The sequence below is a fragment of the Paralichthys olivaceus genome, chromosome 13, assembly GCF_024713975.1.
Source record: "Paralichthys olivaceus isolate ysfri-2021 chromosome 13, ASM2471397v2, whole genome shotgun sequence".
In the NCBI taxonomy this organism is placed as follows: domain Eukaryota; kingdom Metazoa; phylum Chordata; class Actinopteri; order Pleuronectiformes; family Paralichthyidae; genus Paralichthys; species Paralichthys olivaceus.
Genome location: NC_091105.1, coordinates 19,845,571 through 19,872,485, shown reverse-complemented (window position 1 = coordinate 19,872,485; position 26,915 = coordinate 19,845,571). Strand labels below are relative to the sequence as shown.

The window sequence follows — 26,915 nt, the reverse complement described above, 5'->3', positions numbered from 1 at the left end:
ACACACAAGAGTTGAGCTGTATTTGGTTGTATTGGTTTACTTCACACCACAGTCACAATTTAAACATATGTTCTTTACGAAAACGTTTTTATGTGTTTGTTTGCATTAGATTTAAATTCAGTTGCGTAACCTTGTTGCATAATATTCAGGAGGAGAGAGGAGAAAATGTGATGTAAGCAGAGGATGTAAGGAGACATGACGTACGGTGTGGAGGTTGTAGACTCCCCCTCGCTCTCCTCGGCAGCGCTGGCATAGAACTGTAACAGCTCATCTTTCATGGACAGGTCGTGACGCAGCTGAGATACCTGTGTGTTGAAAAACAAATAGAGAAAGAGAGATGGTTACAGTGCTAATGCTGTACAATGTAATGTTGTTTGAATGATTCTATAAAAAGCCTGATATGTACATATGCGTAAAGGCATTTTATTATCGATCACATACCGAGACAAAGATGAACACACAAACACTGTCACTGTGTACCTCCTCTCGTATGTGCTCTACTTGCTCCTCCAGCAGCTCGTTTCTCTCACTGAGGGCTTTGTTTTTCTTCAGCAGCGACTGTCCAATACGAGCCGCTAACTCCAGGTCACGCTCTTTCTGCATGCAGACAACGTTTTGTTCAGTGTATAAACAGCAACATTTTGACTTTGAGCATTAGGGCCACTTAAAGGAGAAAAAAGTCTGAGATTTCAAGAATAAATTCAAACTATTGTGAGAAACAAGTCATAATATTAAGAGAATCATTTCACTATTAGAAGATAATAAAAGAAGAATATTATGAGAATAAATTGAGGAATGTGGAGCATCTTGTTAAGTTATACTTTGATGTAGGTTTCACAAATAACAAGATACTGAACATTTTGGCTCATCAGCATCAACTTATTGTAAGTATCAGGACTTTGAAAAGACTGAGCAACAAACTATTTAGAAGAAACCTCCACACAGACTAATAGAGAAAATCACTTTTCTGTTGAGGAGGAAATCTTTGGTAGTAGTTGACTGCAGGGACATTGTTGGTCACATGCGTGTTATTCAAAAGGGTTTCATAGTTTTTCAGGAAACAACAATATTGGTTGAAGATTTTGGAAGAAGTGAAACTCCGGCGAGCAAAAGTTCTCCTTGAAGCTTGTTTTCTACTTTTTTTCCAGCGGAAACATTTACTTTTTTTTCACGAAAAGTATATATTTTAATATATTACTATATGTTACTTATAATATTAAGACTTTAGTGTTTCTTTTCATTAAATTGCATCTGAGTATAGTACGACTATATTCTCCAATTATTTTCTTCAATGTGCCCCAAATACAAATCACAGCGATTGAATTACTAATTTAACATTTTGAGAGATTAATGTGTCACTTTCTTTGTGTGAATAATATAAGAAAAACTAAATGAAGGTCGTGCGTGTTCTGAATAAATGTATATAAAGGACATGCAGCAGTAAAAAGAATTACACAACAGAGGAAACAACACAATGTCCAAACTTCAATGAGGAAAACAAAACCCTAAACCTGAAGTGTAAATATTATTATTGGAAATTCGAAGGAAGTGAACCATTCACTCTAATGGAGATAAGTACAGATATGTAGCTTTTGCATAGTGAAAACGTTCTTGTAGTCTGTGTGTCGATGGTAACAAACCATGTAAATTCATCAGTTAAATTTTATGGTTCATTCAAATTAACTAACTTTACAGCTTTTACTTATGATGTAGCAAAGTCCTGCTGCTTCTCAGTCTGGGGTTCACTGAGCAGCCGATGTGAATCAGTCAGATTTGAATATCATTTAAACTTCCTTCATCATGAACCCCATAAAACAACCTGTGTTCAGACCACATTAAAACATCACAGTGCATCTGCCTGAACTCCAGTCCTTGTGTTTTTCTACTTTCAACCTGATTTCACTGGACATGATCTTACCTCTTCCAGCAGTCGAGTGACAGCGTCAATGTCGCTGTAGGTCTTCGTCATCTGGCCCACTCTGTCAGCACACAACACTGCACAGACACAGAGACAAAGAAAAGTCTTTATGAGGCAGACAGGGCGGCATGGTGGTGCAGTGGTTAGCACTGTTCACCTCACAGTGGCCCAAAAGGACATCAAGGCCCAGCTCAACAAAGCAAGAGGCGCTTACAGTCGACTCAGTAACATCTGGAAGTCCAGCCCTGTACAGCATCAACACAAAGATTAGACTCTAAACCGCAATATTTTTCTGAGTGGTGAGGAGTGGTGCAGAAAGTCATGAACAAAGGCAATGTGATCTAATGGCCAAAGAAAATATCCAATGAGGACCTGCAAAAGAAGGAACATGTCCCTAGATATCAAGACGAGAGGGATCAGATGGCTCGGTAATGTCCTGAGGATGTTCGCTGATATGATCCATAAAGCTGAGATGGACTCCAGGTGGCAAGAGACAGAGGGGCAGGCCAAAGACAGGCAGAGAAGTAGAGATATGGGTCTTGACCTAGATTGAGGTTAAGTTAATTTCAGAATAGATTGTCCATAGGTGTGAATATGAGTTGTTTGTTTCTATATGTTTGCCCTGTGAAATGGCAGTGAGCTGTCCGGGGTGCCTCCTGCCTTTTGCCCCAACGACAGCTCTGCCCCCCACAACCCTCAAAGGGTAAGCAGTAAAGATAATGGGTGGAAGGATGGACAGGACAGAAAATACCCCCAAAAGATGACAGTGTGCATTCAGTAAGAAAGCATGATAGTGCACCATGTATTAAATGTGTTACTGTATAACATTTATTCCAAGCATCAGGAGCAGCTTCATCTCTTCTACAGTACTGACACTGTGATTGCATCTCTCATGTCGAAATCAGTTGTCAACTTTCTCTATTGTAGGTTAGAAAAGATTTCTAAATGTGTGTACGTTGTTCCTTTTGTGGGCAAAAAAATTGAGGATTGAGTAATTGTTGAAAATCTATTTTCTATCTATAGCTGCAGTATCTAAAACCTGTAATAAAATATGACACAGAGCAGGAAAATGACTGAACGCATGCTTTCAAACAAACACTGGGGTGTTTCTAATATTTACTCCACTCCACCCTCTGATATAAATGAGGTGCAGTCGTTGTCAACAGATAACCTGACCGTATATTACATAAGATTCTCATTGTTTCTAACGCACAATGTGGACACATGTTAGATTACATACTGGGAGCAGCACACGCACACATGCACACACATACACACGTACACACACACTCCACATTGATTTGTGGAGAGCCACACCCCAGTGCTGCTATTCCTGCTACAGCAGAACAAGTTCATTATGAGCTCATCAAAGTTAGCTTTCAGTACAGAGGTCAAAATTCAGACAGATCTCAGTAACAGAATATATCACTTAATCACTGTGAGCCTGTCTGGGGCATAACAAAAGAATTCTATGCTCTTTGAAAGTAACTCATTGATAATAAATGAGGTCCTTGGTTCATTAGAATTTTCCGTAGGTAATAATAATAATACATTTATTTGTACAGCAACTATCTAAACAAGGTAACAAAGTCACATTCACAGAGGGGTGAATAAGAAGGATGTTTTTATTTCATCCTCTTCATGTGCCATATGTTATGTGCCAGGAGTCTCATTGAGATAAGATGATAAATGCCTTTACAACAGAGAACATTTGACTATTTCAGTTTTCACAGAAATAGTCTGAGGCCTCAGAATGCAAAATAGAGCTGGCCAATGCAAATAAAGCTTATTATCATATCCTCACTCGTCACAGGACGTGCATGGCTGCTAAAAACAAAGACAGAAGACTGACTGTGCTTTAGTTAAGAACCTTCCACATCAGCATCATTGAATAACACCCACTTTTCAAACCAAATTGGAAAAGGCATTCAAGCTTCTGAGCAGTTTCAGAGGCACTGAACTCGTTTTCAAGGTTGTACATAGGTCAGGAAAGTTTCAGTGATTTGAGCTACATGGTAACAACAAATAAAATGAGATTGTTCACTTAACAGCACAAGGTGCAGCCTGTTATCCTGTCATGCTTTCTTTGTGTCTGTGAGTTTGCTTTCTATTGAAAAACATACCCATTTATTTCACCCCGCCCTATTCAGTCTATTACTGTAAGTGATTAATAAAAACACACAAGAAAGGGATGAATAAAAGTACATGTATGCACATACGGTAGGCAGGCTAACTTCCATCAGCACAATTTAGTGATAGTATACAAGAGGGAGGCAGCAATGTGGAAACACACACAAGGTTGAATTGAATATGACAAATGGGGTCTGGGATCTCTGCCAGACTGCAACTCAAAAACACCAGGAATAAAACTCTGAAGAAAAACAGAACAATTTCCTGGTCTGTTAGTGACAAAGTAATTACTTCAATGATTTACTGTATTGGGTGGTGAGGGAAAGACACCAGCCATCAGTGTGTAACCTAACGCTGGAAGATGATCAGGATGTTTTCTTGGTGTTTTATACTGAGAACAGGTAATTTTAGACAGCTCCCTCTCCTTTGTCACATGGAGGATAACAAGGAGAAACATGTTCAAGTCTTTGAATCATGGTCACAACAGGTGCTATCACCTGCCTCAGAGCAGATACTTGTAAAAGAGAGGTTTTAATTCAAAGGTGATTGAACCTTAATATGAATCCATTAGCAGACTCTGCTTGTTTTGTGTCTGTCTGCTTTGCAGCAGGGGGGCTGAGTGAACCAGAGGTCTGGAGATACAGACAACCTAACAACCTAATAATCCTGACTGCTACTGGGCAACAGACAACACACAGGTTCAAAGACAACAGTCACCAACACTGGACTGAAAAGAAAATGTTATCCTTGTCAGGTCTAATCCTTTCCCCAACAACGTCTGTGGAACTGAGTACTGCTTCTTTATTGGACCTGGGTTGATATTCATCTTGACTGCCACTATAAAACAGGTTTATTCCACAGTAAGTGGAGACATGAGTCTGCAGTGCTCCAAATACCTCTGATAATACAGAACACAGAGTAACCATTGAATTTCTCTTATTTTGATATAAAAGCCCTTTTAATCAAATTATAGAACAGTCCTCCATACCTGCTGGACAATGTACATTTATGTTGGCGTAGGTGTATTTGTAGTTGTATGTCCTGTAGGTGTATTTCTCTGATATCCTAAGTGTAAACTGGAGCATGCTGGTACTTAATGAAGAATAAAGAGCCAAACTGATATTTGATCAGATCCTCAAATGAACCACACTGGGCTGAGATCAGATACAACACAAACATAAAGGACAGCACCTGCAGGATAAAGCCACAGGAGACATGATACTCTGTAAACTGTTGATCCAGGTCAGATACACTGTGCTTGAAAGACTAGAACCAAGAGAATGATGTGTGCACATCAGAGAAGATGCCCGGAATCAAAGATGACCATCTACCTTCACACAGAACTTGTTGCTCTTCATCCATCTCCTCTTCCTCCTCCTGCTCTGTACTTCCTCGAGTGGGAAAACAGACATACTCCTCTTCCTGTTCCACATTCTCCTCTTCACCCTCCTGCTCTGTGCTCCCACGAATGGGCAGACAATCATAATCCTCATCCTCCTGGTAGGAGCAGTCCAGGTCGTCCTCAGCAGATGTGAGGAGTGCCATCCCTCGCTCTGGCGTGACGGCTAACCAGTAAACCACAAAGCCTGCCGGTGCAACGCCATGGCTCCTACCTGTGCTGTGTGCATCTAAGGGTGTTTTAATCTATTACTCAATAGCTACTGTGGGTGTGCCTTGATTAGAAAGTACATGACTATCTAGCTTGTGTGACAGGAGATAAAGTGTGGATAGTGTATGTGTGTGTTTCATGGTCGGTGTGTGTATATCCATTAAGTACAAGCTGTGTCTGCTGTGTATGTTTCTTAAAGTGTGTGTATCATTTGTCCCTTGTTGAAGCTCTGTAGCCAGATATCTCCCCCGACTCCTCCCCTTCATCGCTGTGACTGGGCACTGAATGGCCTGCTCTACTTTATCACAGACAGGGGGGTGGACTTTTCATCAACACTTGAAAAGTTATAAAGAAATAGGTTAGAATAAATTTAACACAACAGAAAAAAGTATCTGTAATCTTTCTCTTTATCCCAGTAATCCTCAACTGATCATTTCAGCCTTTTCTGCTCGATGGGTTAAAATGGTTCAGACGTGCACCTACACCAGCTGCTAAGGGACACACGTGTTACTCAGGTGTGTCAAGTTCATAGAGAGGAAAGACTCATGTGTCACCCCCCTCCAGAGAAAATCCCTTGGTACAGTCTGTTCAGCCTCTATGGTGACAGGGCAGAGAAAACAACAATAGACGTGCACCTGTTTCCAGGGTGGGGCCAAACAGTCAAACCTTCACAGGTGAATGGAAGCGTTTCACACATACAGTGTTTAAGGAAGAGAGAATGCTCACTTCAGGCTGTGAGGGTGGCAGAGACACAAAATGAACGAAGGGATGTTCAAACATAGTTTTAAAATGTGCCATATAATGGACAAACCACAATATAATACCTGTTGGGTTAAATACATATGTCTCTACATATTTGCTTTAAGATAACTGGTGGTGGTTGTTGTATCTGTTGGTTATTATTAATGTTGGTTGTGGTGGTTGTAGTTGGTTGTAGTTGGCAGATGTTTGTGGTTGTTGCCATTTGTTATCATTGGTGGTGGTTGTTGCTGGTTGTGATTGGTTTGTTGTTGTTGTTGGTGGTGGTGCTGTTGTTGTTGGTTGTAGTTATTGTCGGTGGTTGTTGGTTGTATTTGGTGGTGGTGTGTTGTTATTGGTAGTTGTTGTAGGTTCTTGGTGGTGGTGGTGGTTGTTGGTGATTTTTAATGTTGTTAATATCTTAGTTTCTATTATGTTTTAGTTAGAATAGAGAAAAACTGTGAATTCTATTGCATTCAAAACTTGTTTATTTCTGCAAAGTGTAATTTATTAATTTGTTATTTTTACATACAAATTGAATGACACATCTGAGCTGAATACATTTTTGCTTGCGATCCTTCATAAATTCATACTGGCCACATGAAAGCAGTCAAACTTTCTGCCCATTAGTAACAGCTCAACTGTTATAATCACTGTAATTGGTGTCGAAAACTGATGCCAGCTCAGTACTGTCCTGCATGCTTGAGTAACTCCACTCAATGGTTGTATGGACGCGACAAAAGAGACCTGGACAAAAAAAACCTGGTGCCTCAGAGCAGTGTTTTCCCACTCCCATTGCTTTTCTGGTCACATTCACTCTTTGCACTCCACTTGTTTTTTTCCCTCCATTCTACACAACCACAGTCCTTTCACCTCACTGGCTTATCAAACTTCAATGGACATACTTTTGTAGTTTGTGATTTTGTAAACAGCAGTTTATCAGAAAATAACAGTAAGACACAATAACACTTTGAACAGTAACATGTATATGTCCTGTATCAGTCTATATAGACTTGGAAACATACACATAACAGGTTTTCAGTGCAAAAAACAACATCAAAACTTAAATGCTGAAGCAAAAGTCCATGTTTTGTGTCCCAGCCTTATTCTTTTTCCTGAAACCATCCCCCCAGCCTGTCACATCCCCACTGAAAGAATAGTCTGCCTTGTTTTCCAGCCCCAGACCTCTGTCCTGGCGACCCTCTGCCCAACCAGCCATTTGTTTTGAAGGTTTCCAAAGGTGCCAGAGAATATTTGGCAGGCTGCTAATGACAAGAGTGGCTATGAGCAGCATGCAAATCACTGAGCTAAATATAAGCACAACCTACTTCCACATCAGAATAAAACTAACCAGGCAGCTGCTTTCTATTTCTGCCTCTACACTCAACGAGAGGCTGTATCAAAGATCCTTCACACCACTCTTCATTTTGTATTTGATCAGTTTGGCATCAAGCACAGATCTTCAGTGTCTAGCAGGACACATTTATCTCGAAAACAGTGCATTACCAACAGACTGGAAATCAACCCTGAGCTGGCAGCCACAGCTGAATAACATTGCAGCTGTTGTAGCTGCACAGCTTCACACTGAGGAGGTGCTGAGCCATCTCAAACGGTTATGTAACTAGTTCTACTGAGCATCCTGGATAATATGGTTCACATAACAACTCGAAGATCACACTGTATTTCACCACATCACTGACATTCACATTAAAATCAAAGTTTAGCCAAATGTAAAACAATTATTGCAGGAGATAGCTGCTTTTCATAGATCATCGAGAGATGGATCATAACAAGCTGCATCACACGTGACAACAACACCAAGACAAGATGGGAGAGACAGAATATGATAGAAAGGTGAAGAGAGGGAGGAGGGCGGGAGGCTGGTAATAAACCTACCACTGCTATAACCTGCCATTACATGTCACATGGCCAGGCACCATTGGTCCTCCACATGTCTTGGCTGTGTGTGTGTGGATCAATCTGTAGAATTATACCTCCCACAGTTACACACAGTAGCTGCAAGACAATAAAAACAAGGAGTCGTAACAAACGGGAACATTACATAAATGCACTGCACCAAAGTCTACGATAAATGGGTAAAGCTCTGTATGCAAAAGTTACTCTTAATACTGATTTGTCTGTTTGTTTTGCTTTGTTTTTGCCAGTCTCTGAAACCAATAGAATTACACTGACATGTTAAGATCGTTTAAAATAAAATTCCAAATGCACTGATTTGGAGATTTTATTTGTCCACTTTGTCTTGAGTAACAATCAACCTGCCTAAATCTTCTCTACATCTATTCTTACTATTAACATGGGAATATGTGATCTGTAGGACGGCATGGTCCCGAGCCAACAGAGAAGAACCGTGCCCAGTCGCACTTCTCCACCCACAGTCAGAGAAGCTACTCCTTTGGCTCTAAATCTGGAAGCCACACTGACTCAGCTGCCACAGAGACAACACCTGTTACATCACCTTCTGTGTCCAGCAGCCACACTCCGCTGTAGCTGCAGCTTTAATGCTGCTATATTTGTCTTCTCTGTAACATCTGTCTTTGGTCTGAATGTCAGTCCACAGGGACACACTCACTGGGTTGTCTTTGACGGAAACAAACAGGAAGAAATAAGTCAACGTTGTTTCAAGCCTTTGTCATTCTCTGCTTATAAATAAGGGTTTCAAATTTTGCCCGGCCCTATGTAATACAATATTCAAGCCACCCTCTAAAACTCTTAATGAGTTTTCTCTAGAGCTTCATTACATAGAAGTTGAGATTTGGACTTTTATACTTTGCAAAAAAATGTCTCCCTAGCCCCCTGTCTTGTTTTGGTAGACTCTGAGCATATCCTGCAATAGTTGAGCTCCCAGCATCGAAATACATGTACAGTCCCAATAACACCAGTCAAGTACTGTGACTCACATGTCAGAGCATGTAACTGCAGCAGACTGTTGTCTTACCATCAGTGCACTCTTCATAGTACCAGTCCAGTTCATAGTAGTCTGCCTTGACAAACCTCTGGCCTCTGCTCTGGGCTCGTCTCTTCATCCTCACTGCTCTACACACAGCTGTACTGTTTCAAATGTCCCAGCATACTTAGCTGTAGCATCTCCTCCGTCGGTCAGTTACTGAGTGCCAAGTGCTGCTATCCCAGCATGCTTAGCAATGACCAGCTGGCGTTGTTGGTGGGAGTCTGCCCAGGCTCATCATATGTTCTCTCTGTGCCCCTCTCTCATTAGCAGCAAACTGTCAGCGTATGACGCTCCATGTTTGTTGTGGTGCTGGTGCCATTTTTTTTGCGTGTCATTTTATTGTCCTTGGTCGAGCAGGAATTCCTGATTCCTGACAGTCATTGTGCCATCTGTCTTCAAGATCTCCGTCTTTCTTCTCTGTCCATCAGTTTGACTCAGTCACTCCACAGCTTCAGTCAGATTTGATCCTCTGTCCTGTTCATATCCATTCAGAGCTTCTTGTCAGTTTCTGCTCCTCCCAGTGTGTCCTCTGTCCGAGTCTTTCTGAGGTCAAATTACAAACGCTGTCCTCCCTTTTGTAACAGTCCTTGCTTAGTGACAGCACTACCGCTGCACATGGACATCTCTTCACAATGACTCAACACAGAGGTACAGAGAGTGAGCAAGCAGCAGCAGCAGCAGCAGCAGCAGTCACGGGTTTTGCAGCAGAAGTGATGAAAATCATGACACAGTGGGGTGGGCGGGTTTAGAGATCGTCAACAGCCAATCAGACAGAGTGCTGTCCCCAGCTTACTCCCACCCACCCCCGTTCCTATGTAAGCATCTATCCCTCCTCTCCTCTACTTCGTCCTTCTGTGTGGTTGCTATAGTAACCGGGCTCAGACTCCAAGGCCTGAGGCTGAGCAGCATGTAGAGGCGAGTTAGTGTAGTGTTGGCAGAGATGACGTGGCTAACCCAAAAATGAATGAGCATGAATGGTATTCAGTGATTGGCTGTTTTATCAGGGGGGTGATGATACAACCACATGCACAGAGCATGGCAGACAGAGTGCAGGGGTCTGATCACAGCAAAAGCAAAATGCAAAGTAGGCTGCATCCCAAAAACAATACAAACTAAATTCAATGTATGAATTAAGGGATTAAGGCACTTGCAGATATTTCTATACTAATAAAGGCAGAACTAGAGTCATTACTGCTCCAGACTTTACTTCTGTGATGCAGTGATGTTACATCAGCTCAATACAGCTCATGTGCTATTACTGCATGAACATGCATATAGCATAACTCCACTCGTGTAGTATAAACAATCAATATATATATAAGTCTTAGATGTTTTTAATACTTTTTTGTGCAAAATTCCAATTGCTATGCAATTATAAAATTACAATAAAACACTCTCTATATCAAAGGTGGGAAACCCCTGATTTACCTCTTTCTTCTGCTTTACTAATAATATTACTACAACTAATTATTTCCTTTTTTATCCTGGTTTCGACGAAACTTCACACACATTCCTACCTTTTCATCTATGCATTTAAAATGTATGTAGTGGCAAAATAAACAAAACTAAGCTGTATACAGCCTTGGAGACTATTTGAAGCAGCTCAGGAGACAATTGATGAAAACAAAACAGGCAACTTTCTTTTCAAATCACTGCTTAGTTTGAAAGCATGTGGTCACTAGGATGAAATAGACAACTCTAGCATTGATAGCAGCTGGAAGCATTCAGCTAGCACGGACAAAATGCTCTTCAGTGGAGTTTGTTGCCCAACAAGCAGCTTTCTCAAGGCCACATTCTGACAGAGACATTGTCCCGCAGGCACGTTTTGTGGTGATTGAGGAGCTAATAGCTAAGAAACTATCAAATTGTTTATGAAGGAACGTTGTTGCTGCTGCGGGGCTGCTAGAAGCAGACAAAGTCAAATAGTTTCAGTGTCAGTTTGTCTCAAAGAGCTGTCATACAGCCGATTACTGATATGTTACAAGATATTGATAAAAAACAGAAGGACACCACAAAAAGTGTCCAGTTATTCTCCTCTGGCCTGAAATAAAACAACAAATACAAATAATGTAAAGAGGTGAGGAACTGTTTTAGCATGTTGCTTAGGCTAGAACCAGCTGTGAGCATCATCTTCATCATCATCTTCAGCATCACATCTTGCTTAAGTTCCAGCCATTGCATTAGCTAGAATGATTCTGTGTGGCCGCACGAAAGGATGTTATTAAAATTGAAACGCCTCTCGATGCCTGCTTATTTATATAAATACATTGAATAATCCTCTGAGTTGAACAATCATCTAAAGGAAAGAAAGATCTCATCTGTTTATTGTTGAGCATAAAATCCCATATTTTTTAGTTTTTTTAAGATGGTTGATAATAATGGTCAACAGCTACATAACAGTTACAATAAAGCACAAAAGTAATGTTCTATATTTTATTAAAGCAGCCCTAGCAGAATATCCTGTGTTGTTCCTTATGTAGCAAGGCCTTGTCATTGTCTCTTAGCCTGGCTGACCGATCAATGTCAAGTCCGAGGTGTCAGATGTCAGTATGGGGCCTCGAGGTGAGGTTAAAGTTCTTCGTTGAGCCTATTTATAAGACACTCTGTCTATTTTTAGATCTTGATTTTACTCTGAGTCACTCTTTAGGCCAACGTGAATTATACCTGAATAATTTATTTTCCATTTGAATGCAAGTGAGTATGTGTGGCTTGAGGGCAACCACAAGACAACTTTTAGTTTGATCAGACACATGCATAATAACACAAGAGAGGAGTGAGCGCAAAACAGCAGCCACCAGAGATTGAGAGGGAGAGCCGTCAGGTGTGTTTGTTGTGGCAACCATGACCAGCCGTCACAGCTACACTGTGTCGGGCAGATGGCCATATCTCTCTCTCTCTTTATCCTCTGAATCCTGCTCACTCAAGGTCATGATCAAATCTATATCTCAAACCTCTCCTTCTCAAATCCTCAATGTCGCAGTTCAATAACAGTTTCCTGAAGGAAAAAACTAAAAGTCAAATTTTCTATTTCTAGTGTGACTTCAGTTTTGTGCTTTTAATTTTAAACATTTCAGTTATATAGCCACACATATTAGAACAGTATATGCTGGACTTACAGAAGTATTTGAGGGTCTCATCTATCTGTTCAGTGGTCAGGTCGAGGGCAGAGTCGGGGGCCACCAGTGGCGTGTGCAGCCAATCATCTTGGTCGTAGCCGAAGATGGTGTCAGCCCTCAGCTTGTAGACCGGCAGCTGCTCCTCCAATAAACTGATGATCTCAAGCTCTGGCAAATCAGTACTGTTACACACATCTGTAGAGAAAGACAAAGAGACACTGAATGGTTAATGTTCTTTTCTTTAGAAATAATATTTTCTTAAATCTTGTTTTCAATAACAGATTACAGGCAGTGGAAAGAAGCAATGTTGTCATCAGCAGGGGCCGAGGTTGGTGATGGGCGCAGTGCCAATTCTGGTCATTTAAATTGATTTGATAATCCTATTTTCAGTTGAAGGAAGACATCTCAGCAGTTTATCTGAGTTGAAAGTACATGGTGCTCTCTAGTGGCCATCTCAGGAACTAGCCAACTTCTTGTTGCAAATTCTTTGTAGAACTCAGGAAAAAGGTTAATTATGTCCAATGTCACCCCTAAGTAAATCAAATTAAATTAGTAACTTAGCTTAGTACCTGCACTGGTCATCTAAGATGGTGATAAATAATACAAGTGACACATGACAGCAATGGTGTGAGAAATGTAAAAAGAATATATATACATATATGTACACATATATCCCCCATTATCTAGACTCATAAACCCAAATTGTGAGTAATGCAACAGTATCACAGAGCCCAAAACACATCTTCGTTTCCTTTCGTAGACGTTACATTGCTTTTTTTCTTTTGTTCTACAGTATTTATTTCTCTTCTCTTTGTGCAGCCAGCTGATAGAGATTCAGTATAAATCTCTAAAAGGAACATAAAATACACAAGAGGGCACAGTTGGAGGGGAAGTCAACACACTAACTACGAGACACTGCAGCCAAGGAAAAGTCATACATATAAAAACAAGCTTAGGAGGATAAGTGATGACAATACAAAATGAACTCCCTCCAGCAGTGTTTTCCTGACTGGGTAACAATGGGCAACTGTAATCCTTTATGGTCGCCAAACCAGTTCACAGCCTTCTACTTCAAACCACTGAGTCAACATTACATTTCTGTGCTGCTGTGGAAAACGACATCATCTTACCTAAGCTTTGGGCTATGTGCCTCACTGCTCACACATCACTTTGGTGAGCTATTAAAAGAGGCACATGTTTAGAGAGCATATTCTCTCTGTTCACACAAGGAGTTCAGGTTTTAGTGACTTTTTCTTCAGAAACGTCCAAAAGAGAAGCTGTTGGACAGAATGAGAATCAAGACACAGTCCTCCTCTATTTCTGTCTCTCTGGCTCTTATCTGCTGCCCGTCCCTCTTTCTTCGTCTGTCCATGTCTATGTCTCTCGAACAATGCTGTCTCTCACAGTTTGCTAATCCAGACTGAATGACTGACTGTGCTGAAAAAGGGAAGGAACAGCCGCACACACACACATCAGCTGGTGAATCATTCAGTGAGCACAGCTGTTGAGGTTTCAACACAGGAATAAGTATTATTCTGAGTTTAATGACATTAAATAATGATTTCACTAATTTGTCCATCCGAGAATATATTGATGACTCACAAAATTCTTATTATTCGTCCCATGGCAATACATTTCTATTACATATTTTCATGAAAATAATAGTCTACAGTCAGCTGTGACCGTGAACAATCGGGGTCCACCACCAGAATCAGATGCCATCATAATCCACAATCCATCGCCATGATTCACGGCCCCTATCAGTATCCACCATCAGCTGCCACCTCGATAATGATCCACCACCACTACCCACAGCTGCCAACACGATCATGACACCAAATAGTATTGAAACAAACCCGATCCTGAAGAAGATGTTACTCCTCATTCACAAGATTTCCTCCTGCACTGATATGAAATATGACCTTTGCACTACAGCTCCTAAAACGCGGAGTGATGGGATGTGGACGAGGGTAATAATAGCACAAACTCTTCGTGCTGCGTGTTCTGACAAAAGGTCAATGGAGACAGAAAAAAGTGATATTGTGTGTGTGTGTGTGTGTGTGTGTGTGTGTGTGTGTTTGTGTGTTGTATTGGGTTAAGAAAAACCATAGTCTCAGTTTTATGATTTCTTTCTGTCAAATCAATAGAAGCAACATAAACGACTGTATTCAGTTTTATCAGTCTTTAGTACAAAACATGTTGACCTCGACTGTCCAAAGTACAACGTAAACAGACTGTCAGTGCCAACAGTGTCACTGACGTAAGCAAATATTTATCTTTTTGCACTTAAACACTGTGTGATGTTGTCTCTGTTGGTCTTTTTAATGTTAAGTTTTTCAACAATTAACCATCATATCATATTTGTTACAGGTCATCTTTACAACTGTATATACAGCAGCAACAGTTATTATTTACTGAACTTATGTATTTAACAATCATACGATGGCTGCATTTTAAGTTTTGACAGCTTCAAGTCCCGTGTTCAATTGTAAATATGGACTGCGGTCACACAGAAGAGAAGCTGCAGGGACATGCCAACATGAATAGCAGCTATAGGGGCCACCAGAAGAAGAAAGTTCAAGTTCAAATGTAAGAATAGGCCACAGTGAATCAATCGGAGCAATTACTGTACATGGAACAGAGCAACATGTGCAGAGGACACAGACAAGGGTCAACTTAAACATCAGGGCATTAATGGAAATACACTGATGAATGATTCCACAGAGTCATTAACAATTTGGTCAAACTAAGCCAAAGGAACAGTTAAAGAGAACTGTTGTTTTTCCACTTGATTGACACATGACGCAAAACTGCACATACAGTATAGTGTTAAGTATCACTACACTGAAACTGTAAATGAGGTCACTGAAGAGAGAAGAGTCCACAAGCACATGGGCTGAATTCAAACCAGCCCCTCACTGTACTGGTCAGACAAAAAAGTCACATGGATGTGACTTTTCAAACGTTCCCGAGTTGAATGACTGCATCCTGTCAGGCTGCAGAAGATCCAAGTCAACCTTTTCACTTTTACTGCAAAGTTTAATATCCAAACAGAACTGGAACTCTTACATTCATCTGGCTTTTTGAAACCAAATAAAAAGGAAAATACCGAACTTGTCAAAGCACTAACCCCTAAATACTCTCTTGACCACAATGGACAGAAAAGGGTGGAAACATCTAAGTGACTCACTGACGAACAAAAACAAACAGACAACAGAGGGAAGATAGAGAGATAGAGACAGAGAGAGAACTCTATCCCGCTGTTACCCAGACTGGTCTTAAACCAGACAAGTGACCAGCTGAAACTGGCAAAATAACCACGGAGTGCAGTGTACTCACTCATGGTGCCTGAAGCCCGACAATCGCCGACTCCCCTGCCCTCCGATCACATTTTCCACTGGTCCAGAAGGCGGCAAGGTCGCAAGAAATAACAGAGAGGAAGGAGAGGAGGAGGGCTGAGAGATAGGAAGAACAAGAGAGGGAGAGCGTAAAAGTTTTAGAGGACGGCACTGCATGCAGGCGACAGAGAGAGCACGAGAACAAGAGGGAGAGAGAGGGGGAAAAAAGAGGAAGGGAGGAGTGAAGAGAAGAGTCCCGAGCCAAACTGGTTCGTCATGCCTGACATGCCAATGATGGAATCCACATGGACCGCCCAAACCCCGCTCTGCCCCCCCCCTCTCTTCTTCTTCCCAACAGACCCAGCTGGTCGCTCTCTCTCTCCCTTCTTCCCAACAGACCCAGCTGGTCTCTCTCTCCCTCTCTCTCTTCTTCCCAACAGACCCAGCCGGTCTCTCTCTCTCCCTCTCTCTCTTAGGTAAATACAGTTTAGATAATATCAGGCCTGAAGCTGTTTCTACTGTTTTCCTATCCATGTTTAATACTCCTCTAAAGTTCCTCTATATTAAACTCTTACATGGAGTCATGGACCTGATGACAGATGAGACCTTGCTACTGTTTCTCAAAAGTAGATGTGCAAGTTTAAAACAGTTTTCCCTGATGAGCAACAGGTCAACTGAGCAGATTTCAACACCGTCACAGCGTTAATCATGGCCTGCACAACACGAGCCAAGCTACAGCAGAAAAAAGCTGCCAAAACTCCACTCAGTGTGTTTTCCATGTAATCCTAACAGATCCCAACATCTGGCACCAAATGTATATCTAAGCCAGTGTACAAAAGAATTAGATGAGGAATAATAGGTGGTCTACAAAGCAATAAAGTGCCAATTTCCTTTAAACGTGACTGGTTAGACTGCGTCTGAAAGAAATATCACAATGTTTAATTCAAAAGAGCTGAAACCAATCTATGACATGTGACTGAGGAGACATCTTTTTGAAAAACTAAAAACAAATATTAAATCAAATTTTTAAATCGGCTGTACTTTTCCATCACATCCTCCTCAGTGTGCTGCAGCTACTTGGTGGCCTCTTGGTGGTGTCTGCTTTTTGGACTATCCCTATCCTTCACAAAGTCACATCCAGTATTTCCACACCCATTCCATACAACCAAATACTGCAATACTTCTGTGATGCAGCTGCAGCTCAGGCCTGTCCAGAATTAGACTGGACAACACATGAAAGCTGCTGCCACTCACAGGGCGTTCGCACATGAAATACGTGAGAGTACTACAACGTGGTCAAATATCACTGTCTACAACGTGTACATGAGGACAGCTGCACTGAGGTGTTCACATGTCACTAACACTGTAAATGTCTGGGTCCAGTATGGGTGCATGTCTTCACCGAGGTGTTTTCTTGAATAAGGAGAATTAGCACCAGTCCACAGAAAGTGAATTGGCCCGTGTCCAGTTTAGTTGTACATTTTCCATCAGAGGTAATTAGTTAAAAGTTCAGCTGCATGTGTTAAGACTCATACAAAACACACTGCCACAGAGTAGGCCTACGGGACATTGGGTTAAGGTTACTGAACGTAATATCAATGATTTATGGTCACACAAAACAGGGTCTGTTGGTTGTCGGTCAATATACTAAAGTTGCCCATTTAATCTCATTAGAGACACTGATTCAAAACCAGGAAGTAAGAAGATAAGGCCCTGCTTACACCTGCTATCAACATTTGTCCTGAGAGATCCGATCACAAGTGGTCAGCACTACATTTGTCTGTTCACACCTAAATGTGTGTCCTGTTATCACTTGTGATCAGACCTCACTTCCCTGCTCTATATGCAAATCACCAAGACCGTCATTTGTGTTTCCGATGACAGAATTATGATGTTTTTACCCAGTCTGAGATTACAGATTTGTCCAATGACAATGTGTGTGTGTGTGTGTGTGTGTGTGTGTGTGTGCCTCAAAAAGCCAGAGGGTAATAGAGAGAAAGAGAGCAAGCTGAGTCAGGAGGGACTGAATGAATGAATGCAGCTATAAAGACTTCAACTATTTAAAAGAAGGTATCAATCATTCTGTGTTGATCAGTGTTGATAATGTGACAAACGAATCAGCGTATGGACACTGAGAAGGGAACATGTTTTTAAGCTGTAGCGGGTCAGAGGACGTCAGCTGAGTAGTTAGTCCTTCATGTGGACACATTTACCTTCGCACAGCAAAGAGACATGATCTGTATTTACAAAGTGCTTTTCTAGTCTTGATGATTGCTCTTTGAAACACACATTCAGACTTTGCATTTATGTGCTTCCTCTATTACACATCACTCACACACTGCCGGCACAGGTGTCAGGGGGACTTTGGGGTTTAGTTTTTTGCCCAAGGACACTTTGGTTGGTTGTGGAATAAGGGTGACTGGGATTGAACTACTGACCTTCTGGGTAGTGGAAAAACCACTTTACCTCCTGAGCCACAGCTGCGCTAGTGTGCAAATCTGTTCCAGACCACCTCCGAAATGGGTTTATGTGATCAAATCTTAGGAACCAGTGAGGTTGCATTTGGGTGCATTCAGACCTGTAGTTAGCACGGACCATGGACCAGGATCGAGTACAAAGTAGTTTGGTATGGTAGCACTAAACTGTGCCACTGAAGTATTCAGTAGACAACTAAGAAGACAAAGTATTTCTTTTCAATGAAATCAAGCTACATTTTTAAATATCCTGTGTTATGAAGCATCCACAGATGTAGTTGCTGGAAACAATCAAGCGAGGAGGAGGCACAGACATGACAGGACATGAAGCTGTAACAGATATGTAAACACAAGACGTCACATGTCACAACACAACCTTTCATAACAAAGAGAGAAAACAACCCTACTGCTCTGCCTCTGTGCTGTGGGGTGAAACTAATCTGACCAGATGTGTCACTGTCGTCAACCACCGAGCAGATCAGCCTGTTGAGGTTGCAGGTGTTGTTACAGTGGATCATTTACATGTACAAAAACACTGTATCCGCGACAAAAGTGCAACTTCATATGTGCAGCAAGTTCATTTAAAATCCTACAAAATGACAGCACTCCTCAAAAAAGGTCAAATACACAGACAAACGGCTGTAACAGCACACAGATTTGAATATCCCAACACACATGTAATAGATTTGCTCACTTTATAGCGACGCCACCAGGTCCGCATAGTTTCACGTTACGTAGCTGCATCTCTACTGTGTGTATGAAATAAAAACATTGAACCAAAGTCAACACAAAGGCTGTTTTAGCACGCCATGGTTGGATCACAGTCAGGCAGCAGACTCAGCAGTTTGGATTCTACTCTGCACGTCCACTTACATAACTTTGCCTCTGTCTCCTCTCTGTCTGCCTGTTTGTTCCTGATCCCTCTCTCCCTCGCCAAGCATCCCATAATTTCACAGTTACTCAACTCTTTACATCACAGTTGGCCGGTAACCACGGAGAATTAACCTTACGCCCAGGAACTGCCCCCATGGCAATGAGCTGCTCCATTCAGCTCTTTGTGTTCATTTTGGTGAAATCCTACACGCACACACACTCGCTTGCTCACAAACTCTCAGGAAATGTTCATGTAGAGAATTAGGCAGAAAGAGATAAAGAAAGATGAGGTGGAAGAACAGTTACAGAACTAACTTAGAATGGAACGTTTGAGATGCACTTCTTCTGATACCAGCAGATGGCAGCACTGACCTAACCACCTCACCAGTCCTGCTCCTGAATGACTGTACTGTTAAAGACACGTGACCACAGCAGATATTACCACAGAATGACATTTCCACATGTGATTGTACAAGTGTTGCACTACTGGCTAATGCCCCAACATGCAACCACTCTTGGCCAGTTTGAAATCAACAAGTGATTCATTTAGCTTCTCTTGTCATTTAAACTTTGACAGCAACAAATACAAATCAGATGAGAAAACAAGACTTTGGCAGACATTGAAGTCAAACAAAATTAAATCTGAAATCCCCAGCAACGCCTCTGGGACCCAGATATCTAAATATATTTTCAGCACTTGATGAAGAGACAGTTTGAACAGAACTGGGCATAATAAGCATCAAACACTTTGCAGGATGACTGAGACTGACTGCACTGTACTGTCTTGCATATGACCCTCTTTATTTGTCCATCGTCTACTTTTTTCTACTTGAGGGAAATTGAATAATTACTTTTAAATATACTTTAAGTATTAAAAGTACTTGCTGAATGGAGCTTATTCCCTAATAATAAACAGTCTACTACATCAGTATGGCTGAGTCTCAGCAGAGTCCTCTTCAGAATCAAATGTGCATGAACCAAATAGAAAGTACAGATATTTTCTGATATATGTAGTGGAATAAACATGGAGAGTAAAATAAGTCTACTCGAATGAAGTACAGATCCACCACTGCACTACAGTTGAAAAGATGGATGGATGGATGGATGGATGGATGGATGGATGGATGAACTGCAGGGCCAAGTGTGTGCTTGTATTCAAGACAGAAAGGTGCCTGAGGGACCTTTCTGTTGAAAACAATACAAGGAACTGAGGTCAAGGGGAGTGTGTGTTTGTTTGGGAGCACCTTTTCCTGTAATGTGTGGGTAAGGAACTGCCATAACTCAAATCACTGCTGAACACACTATTCATTCTAGTGTTCTACAAGTGCTTGGAAATCCTTATGAACTTCTGTGCCAGGCCAGATTCAGATGTTTCTCATTACACTTAGTGGAGACATAGCATGGTTGCACTTATCAGAGAGAGTCTGTGCTGGACTCATGCACTTATTACTCCACACAGTCTTACTGCAGTCTCAGCTCCGTCTAGCATGAGGACTTTAGAGGCTGATTCTAAAAAATTCATCCATCATCAGTTTTTGTTTCCTTAAATGTGCACATGGAACAATCCAGACTGCTGCGTGATTTAACAGTGAGCACCGATTCATCTTTTCTGTGACATCACATCAGCTGTTAGAAGCATCTGGCAGATATTTGGTCGAGACTCATTCAGACTGTGCAGAGAAAGAGGATGTGCCACAGCAGAGCTAAATTCTGACCACTGGAGACAAGACATTAGTGATTCTCTGCTCCCCTGGAGAGGAGGATGAGGGGGGAGGGAAAAAAGAAGGGGGGTGAGTGAAAGAGTTGACAGAGGCTGTCCACTGAGAGCTCTTCTCTCTTTCCACTGCTGGTTTATACAAGGAGCTGAGGACCCATAGAGCTGCTTCACTGACAGGATGTGACATTAGACAGAGGGGTCACACAGAGAGGGACAGTTTCTCACAGCTACAGACACACAAACACACAAACACACACATGCATGCACACACCATCTTCAGCCTGCAATGATCCTTCCATCTTATTCTAAACCATCAGAACTTAATGTCTGTTATTCTTGGAAACTTATAATTTTGTATAGTATGGTGCACATACTTAAGGGACAGAATTTTTTGACAGTTGAATTATATATTTATGCACCTTGTGCTGATCCACCACCGCTCTATGGATTCCAGTGCAATTGTTTACAAATGGTTTTAACACATGCACGCAACATTACCGGTAATGGTCTCTGCATCTCTGTAGGTGGCCGCGAACTCCTGGAGTGCAGCCGGCAGACTCTCAGTCTGACTGACATACTCCTCCACCTCACTGGCCAATGGGAGCCCTGGATTGTAGAGGTGAGACGTGCATGTGGGGTCCAAAGACTGGTTAGGGGGCGGGGCAGTGGAGCAGGAGCAGGTGTGGGGAGGAGGAGTCTTCGGGTCCAGCTTGGCGCTGAGTGGTTACCGATTTAAGGCGGGACCAGCCATGGACTAAAGTCGGACTTGCAAAAAGAAGAATGGGACAAACTAGATTCTTCCTGAGTGCATTATTGGACTGGAAGTGTCGGGTGCAGAACCAGAACAATGCACTGTACTGTACTGAAGCTTTTCAATGCATACCTGTAGGAGAAAAGAGAAAAAACAGAAGAGGACAAGAAATAATGATGTTAATTTATAACAACCAGCTGTTGGTATGAATTGCACATGTGTAAATTAAAAAATTAAACGTGCATTACTAAGTACAAAACTCCTTTGTTTAATATGTATATAAAATATATTATTTTTACCGCCCTGTTTCCTAAACCACACTCAGCAGTAGTATTTATAGACGTGGTGTCACAATCATCTGCATATCATACACAGAGCACGTGCTCAAGTGTGGATAATTATGGATGTGGGTGACATCAGTATGATAATAAATCATATGTTTCATAAGGATACACACTTATTTTAATGACAGGGGCAATAATTGTAATATTGGATACAACTGCACTAATCTAATGTTTGTTGCTCTCTTATGGGAGTAGATATAATATTAGAAACAAATAAAATATATAAAAAACTGCCTAAAAATGACAACATCAGTATGTCTCTGGTTCAGAATCAACAAAAACTGAACATTATTATTGAACTGATTTATTGTATCCCTGTTGCACTTTGCAGGTGTCTAGTCACCAATAATAACCTCTTTACTCTGTGTTTGAATCTCATGAATTCAATGCATGCAGTATGAAGCAAGTATATATATTCACTTAAAGCATCAAAAAGATGAACAACATATCAGATAAAAGAAAAGTGATGACTTAACCTTACTAAGAACACTGCTGATGATGTAAAACAATGGCTAGTACAACTCAAACTGGCATATTGAGAGAATTATGCTTGGAGTGAAGCTGATGATTGTCCGAACACCAATTCAACAATACCCCTCCCCATATTTAGCCACTGATGAACTAAACAACAGGTAAGATGATTCTATAATTGTCAATTATAACAAGAAACTTGGCTGAAAAGCTAAAGAGGTGAACACAAGTGCAACACAGTCAAAACACTCAGCAGCGAACTGAGCGAACTGAGGAACAGTTTCTATTAATAGTTCAACTCTTCTCACACACGCACGCACACACACAGAGTCATGTCTTCATGATTTCAAAGGACACTACGTTACAATTACTACTTGCCTATACCTTACCTCAATGTCCTAAATGTTTCCACAACATGAGTAATATCTGCAACACACACACACACACACACACACACACACACACACACACACACACACACACACACACACACACACACACACACACACACACACACACACACACACCTCAAGTCAAGCAGCTTGACATGTTCACCCCGACTCACTCTCTATCATTACTAAATAACACAGCTGAGGTTTTTGTTGTACCACACCTTCCTTTCCTCTGTCTGTATTCCTCCATTCTTTCTCTCTATCTTTCTTTTTCCACCCTCCTCTCTAGCTAGACATATTGAGTCAGATCCTGATGCCTTGTGGGAAGCAATATTTAGGTCATGAAGTTTCCATTATTTAAGAGGACAGTGAAATGCCCAAACACTGTTGCTAATGACAACACAGCTTAAAATTCACTGCAAAACAAAGCCTGCTCCCCCGGATGAATAACATCATTATAATTAGTGTTATGTTGCCAAACAGTGCTGTATTTACCCACTAAAGTTCAAAGTATCGATGAAAAGCAGCAGAATCTAACACGTTACAGCCTCAACATTCCCACCCTGTACTGTCCTCACAATGACGAGGCTGGGCTGAGTCCAGTTTAAAGGAAGCAAACGATTTCAATGGGCTGATGGAGCAAGTGCTCAAGAACACAATAGAAACAGCAATTTCTTCTTAGGGACAAGGTGTGGTTCCCAAATTTCTTTAAAAGACAATAATAGATGCACATTCTTTCTCGATTGGTAATGTTTGCAGTGCAGTGTTTTTACATGCAATGTACTGTATTTGTCCAGATATTAAATTCTAAACACAGATGGCCTATGCAGGTAGGTGACGCCGTCTGTAGTTAATACAGAATGCAGCAGCTCGCTGTCTCACTGCTAAAAGAAAGCGTGGTCACATCACACCAGTATTGGTGTCTCTTCATTGACTACTCTTCAAATTCAGGATTGATTTTAGGCTTGAATTGCCTTCTTAAAGATTTTCAATGGGCTGGCACCACTTTATTTAATTGAACTATCCATCCCACACACTTGAGGTTGACCAACCTGAGGTTACTTGATGTCCTAATCTCTGGAATAGTTTACCTACTCATATTAAAACCACTGAGACCCTTGAAACCACTAGTTACAGCTTCAGCTGTTCTTAATAACCCCCCAAGAGGCCCATTATTGTAAAAAACAACATGTTTTCATTCTAGTGTCCATGTGAGAACAGTCAAATAATGAAGTCTCTTTCCCACACAGGATTTCTCTGTGTTTTAAACTGCAACAATATGGACATTGCAACATAGACCACAGATATTCACACTCTTGCTCATAGAGAATCTGCACCACCCAAACTTGACTGTCTCCTTCTACAGCTGAAATCTACTCTATGAACCTTATGAACTAATATCTATGTTTTCCATTGCTTCTTCTGATACAATGAAGTGAAAAGGAAAAATGCGTTGTGTGATAATCAGCGAGAAGAACTCTACTATCTGCAGTGTGTGTGTGTGTGTGTGTGTGTGTGTGTGTGCCTTCACAGATTTGCAGAAACACAGAAACATAAAACATCATAAAGTGCATCTGGATCACATGGACACACTGGCAGCATTTCAACAGAAAGGCTTACCCATGAGTCTCATGTTTAAATTCTACAGAAATAGTCACAACTCTATACTTAGATTCTGTGGGAAAGGTGGCAGCATCCAAAAAGATATGTGTGTGTGTGTGTGTTTGTTGACTCCTTTATGACATGCATGTCTCCCATAGAGCCATATTTACTGTTAATATGTTCAACATGGCACTGAAAACTGCCAAAGAGAAAAGCATAATTATTTTTTTAAAACACATTTACTTGAATGTAATTTTGCAGTAGAGCTGCACAATAGCTTCAGCAGCAGTACCGCAGAATATGTGTTGACATATTCAGTTTTTATGAATTTTGATGATCTTGAGTTCAACATCTTAGCTTTTCATCTTAGCTGGCTGTCGTATAAAAGCTAATTCCATGTACATGAAAAAGGACCAGAACAGAAATAGAGCAGTGTAGCTGCAAGTTCACTTGAGTTTGTTTCCATATCACAACCACGATCTACGACCTGTTGTTGCTGCCAAACAAGTGCAAGAACAGAGACTGTTTCACACTGTAACACAGTGACTACACAGAAATACACTGGCTGTGGACGAGTAATTATGACGACAAATACATAGTTTACATGTCAACTTTGCTACTTGACAAACCCACACAATTTGAGTTTGTAGTAATTTAGTTAGAACAGGACAAAAAATGCAAATGCGAAAATGAAATGAAATAATTAAAATTAAAACATTTATTTCAAATTGAAATTTGAAGCTGTTGCAATATTATTTATTTTAACTTCAAAGACTGATTTCTGCTCCTGAGTGAAGGTTATGGTTTTAAACTCCACTTCACCAAAACCTCCATCAGTTGTGTTATACCTCCTCACTGTGCTGACACAATTCATAAGCATTATGTCAATATATTTATTGGAGTTTCATTATCTTATATTGATATTAATAAGAATTACATTGTAATTTGTACATTGTAATATATTGTCTTATCAGCCGTGCTAACAAGCAGCTCATATACAAAAAAAATTTAAAACACGAGCCTGTGTGTTGTTCGGCTCTTTACTCCAACGGTCAATACGTCAATTCACAATACATGCCACAACAGCACTTTTAAGCAGCTGTGGTTTTTTTCCTTGCTAGAGGGGATTCTCTTACTTTAATTATAATGCAGACCACTTTGACTGAGAGTATAGAGCTGGTTCATCATGTAATGTGTGTGTCCTTGTGCGTGGGTTCTGGTTAATGGACTATAGAAAGACAAACTGATGGACAACCGTGTCCGGTGGTCGTCTGTCTGTTAGCACGCCCACATGCCGTGACTGACTGGCTATGAGCTATAGAACATAGGAAACACTGTACACACCATTAACAACTTCCTGTGAATGTTCTTTGCTGTGAAGCAGTTGGGGGATGATTCTTTACAGGGGACAGAACATTTAAAAAAACTGCTTCAGGACATATTATTGAAACACTGTTTGGACAGATGGGAGCAGATCCGTATAGAAACTACAAAGGCTGTTAATGTGTACAAACTGTCTCCATAACAACGGATCATAAACCAGGGGACAGTTAACATAGGATTCTATTGAAAACTTAAATTAAATGTCAACATTACCCTCAAAAGCTTTGTTACACAGGAGCCATGTTTAAAACAGTGTTAAAGCTCAAACATCAACTGTTTGATGAAATGTTACAAGTTCAGAGCATGAACCTCCTTTTCTCCCACAATCAGAGCATGTGAAAGTCCTTCTGACTTAAAGGTTCAGTGTGTAGAATTTAGTGACATCTAGAGGTGAAGTTGCATGTTGCAGCTGAATACTTCTCATTTCACCCTCCTCTTCCAAACATGAAGGAGAACCTGTGGTGAACTTCAGTTGTCATGAAAACTGAAAAGGTTTTAGTTTGTCCAGTTTGGGGGCGACAGTAAAAAAACATGGCGGCCTCCACAGAGAGGACCCCCCTCCATGTAAATATAAAGTTTTTAAATAGAAAGGGACCATTCTATGGTAAAGAAACCAACAATTCATACAATTTAGATGAAACACACCAGTGAAAACATCAGGATTATTTTATATTCACCTAAATCTTACACACTGAAGCTTTGAGTAAAATGTTGGGTGCAAAATGCAAATGTTTTTGTATCTATAATGTTGCAGTATTTAGACTCAAACTATTCAGTGTCAAGTGAACAACAGTGCCACTAAAATGGTGGTTGTGGATTAAAAACTGTCATTTCTCAATGTTCACAGCAACTTTCAACAACATGTAATGATTTACAGTGAAGTTGTAAATGAACGAGTCCAGGCTGTAGAACTTCCTGTCAGACACTTTACAATCAATGCATCCAGTCAATATTCCAATAGCTTCTGTTTGAGCACAGATGCAATCGAAAACACATTTTAGTCAGAAGCAGCAGTGGCATGGACGAGAGATGTAACTTCCAAAAGAAGCTGATAATACAGAGCTGATTCAAGAATTCAGTTCTTGAATCTG

The 26,915-nt window shown here is 40.9% G+C and overlaps 1 protein-coding gene across 7 annotated transcripts in view; it reads right to left on the bottom strand.

The window, feature by feature from the left end:
- The window catches only part of trak1a (trafficking protein, kinesin binding 1a), a 45,649-nt gene that overhangs the window by 14,306 nt on the left and 4,428 nt on the right, over positions 1-26,915 (bottom strand). For 2 of the 7 annotated variants that reach the window (XR_011245977.1, XM_069538014.1), the window contains exons 1-4: positions 5,380-5,860; positions 1,919-1,995; positions 481-597; positions 205-305 (exon numbers count right to left, since the gene is read on the bottom strand). Coding sequence is in view for 6 of the 7 variants with exons in the window: in XM_069538014.1 (XP_069394115.1) it covers positions 205-305; positions 481-597; positions 1,919-1,995; positions 5,380-5,593 (509 nt within the window). In the remaining variant the exon portion in view is untranslated. Of the gene's footprint in view, positions 1-204; positions 306-480; positions 598-1,918; positions 1,996-5,379; positions 5,861-8,291; positions 8,412-9,351; positions 10,082-12,479; positions 12,675-15,818; positions 16,119-21,379; positions 21,765-26,915 lie in introns of those variants that run through there. The other 5 variants (XM_020091356.2, XM_020091354.2, XM_069538013.1 and 2 more) reach the window with 5 other exon arrangements.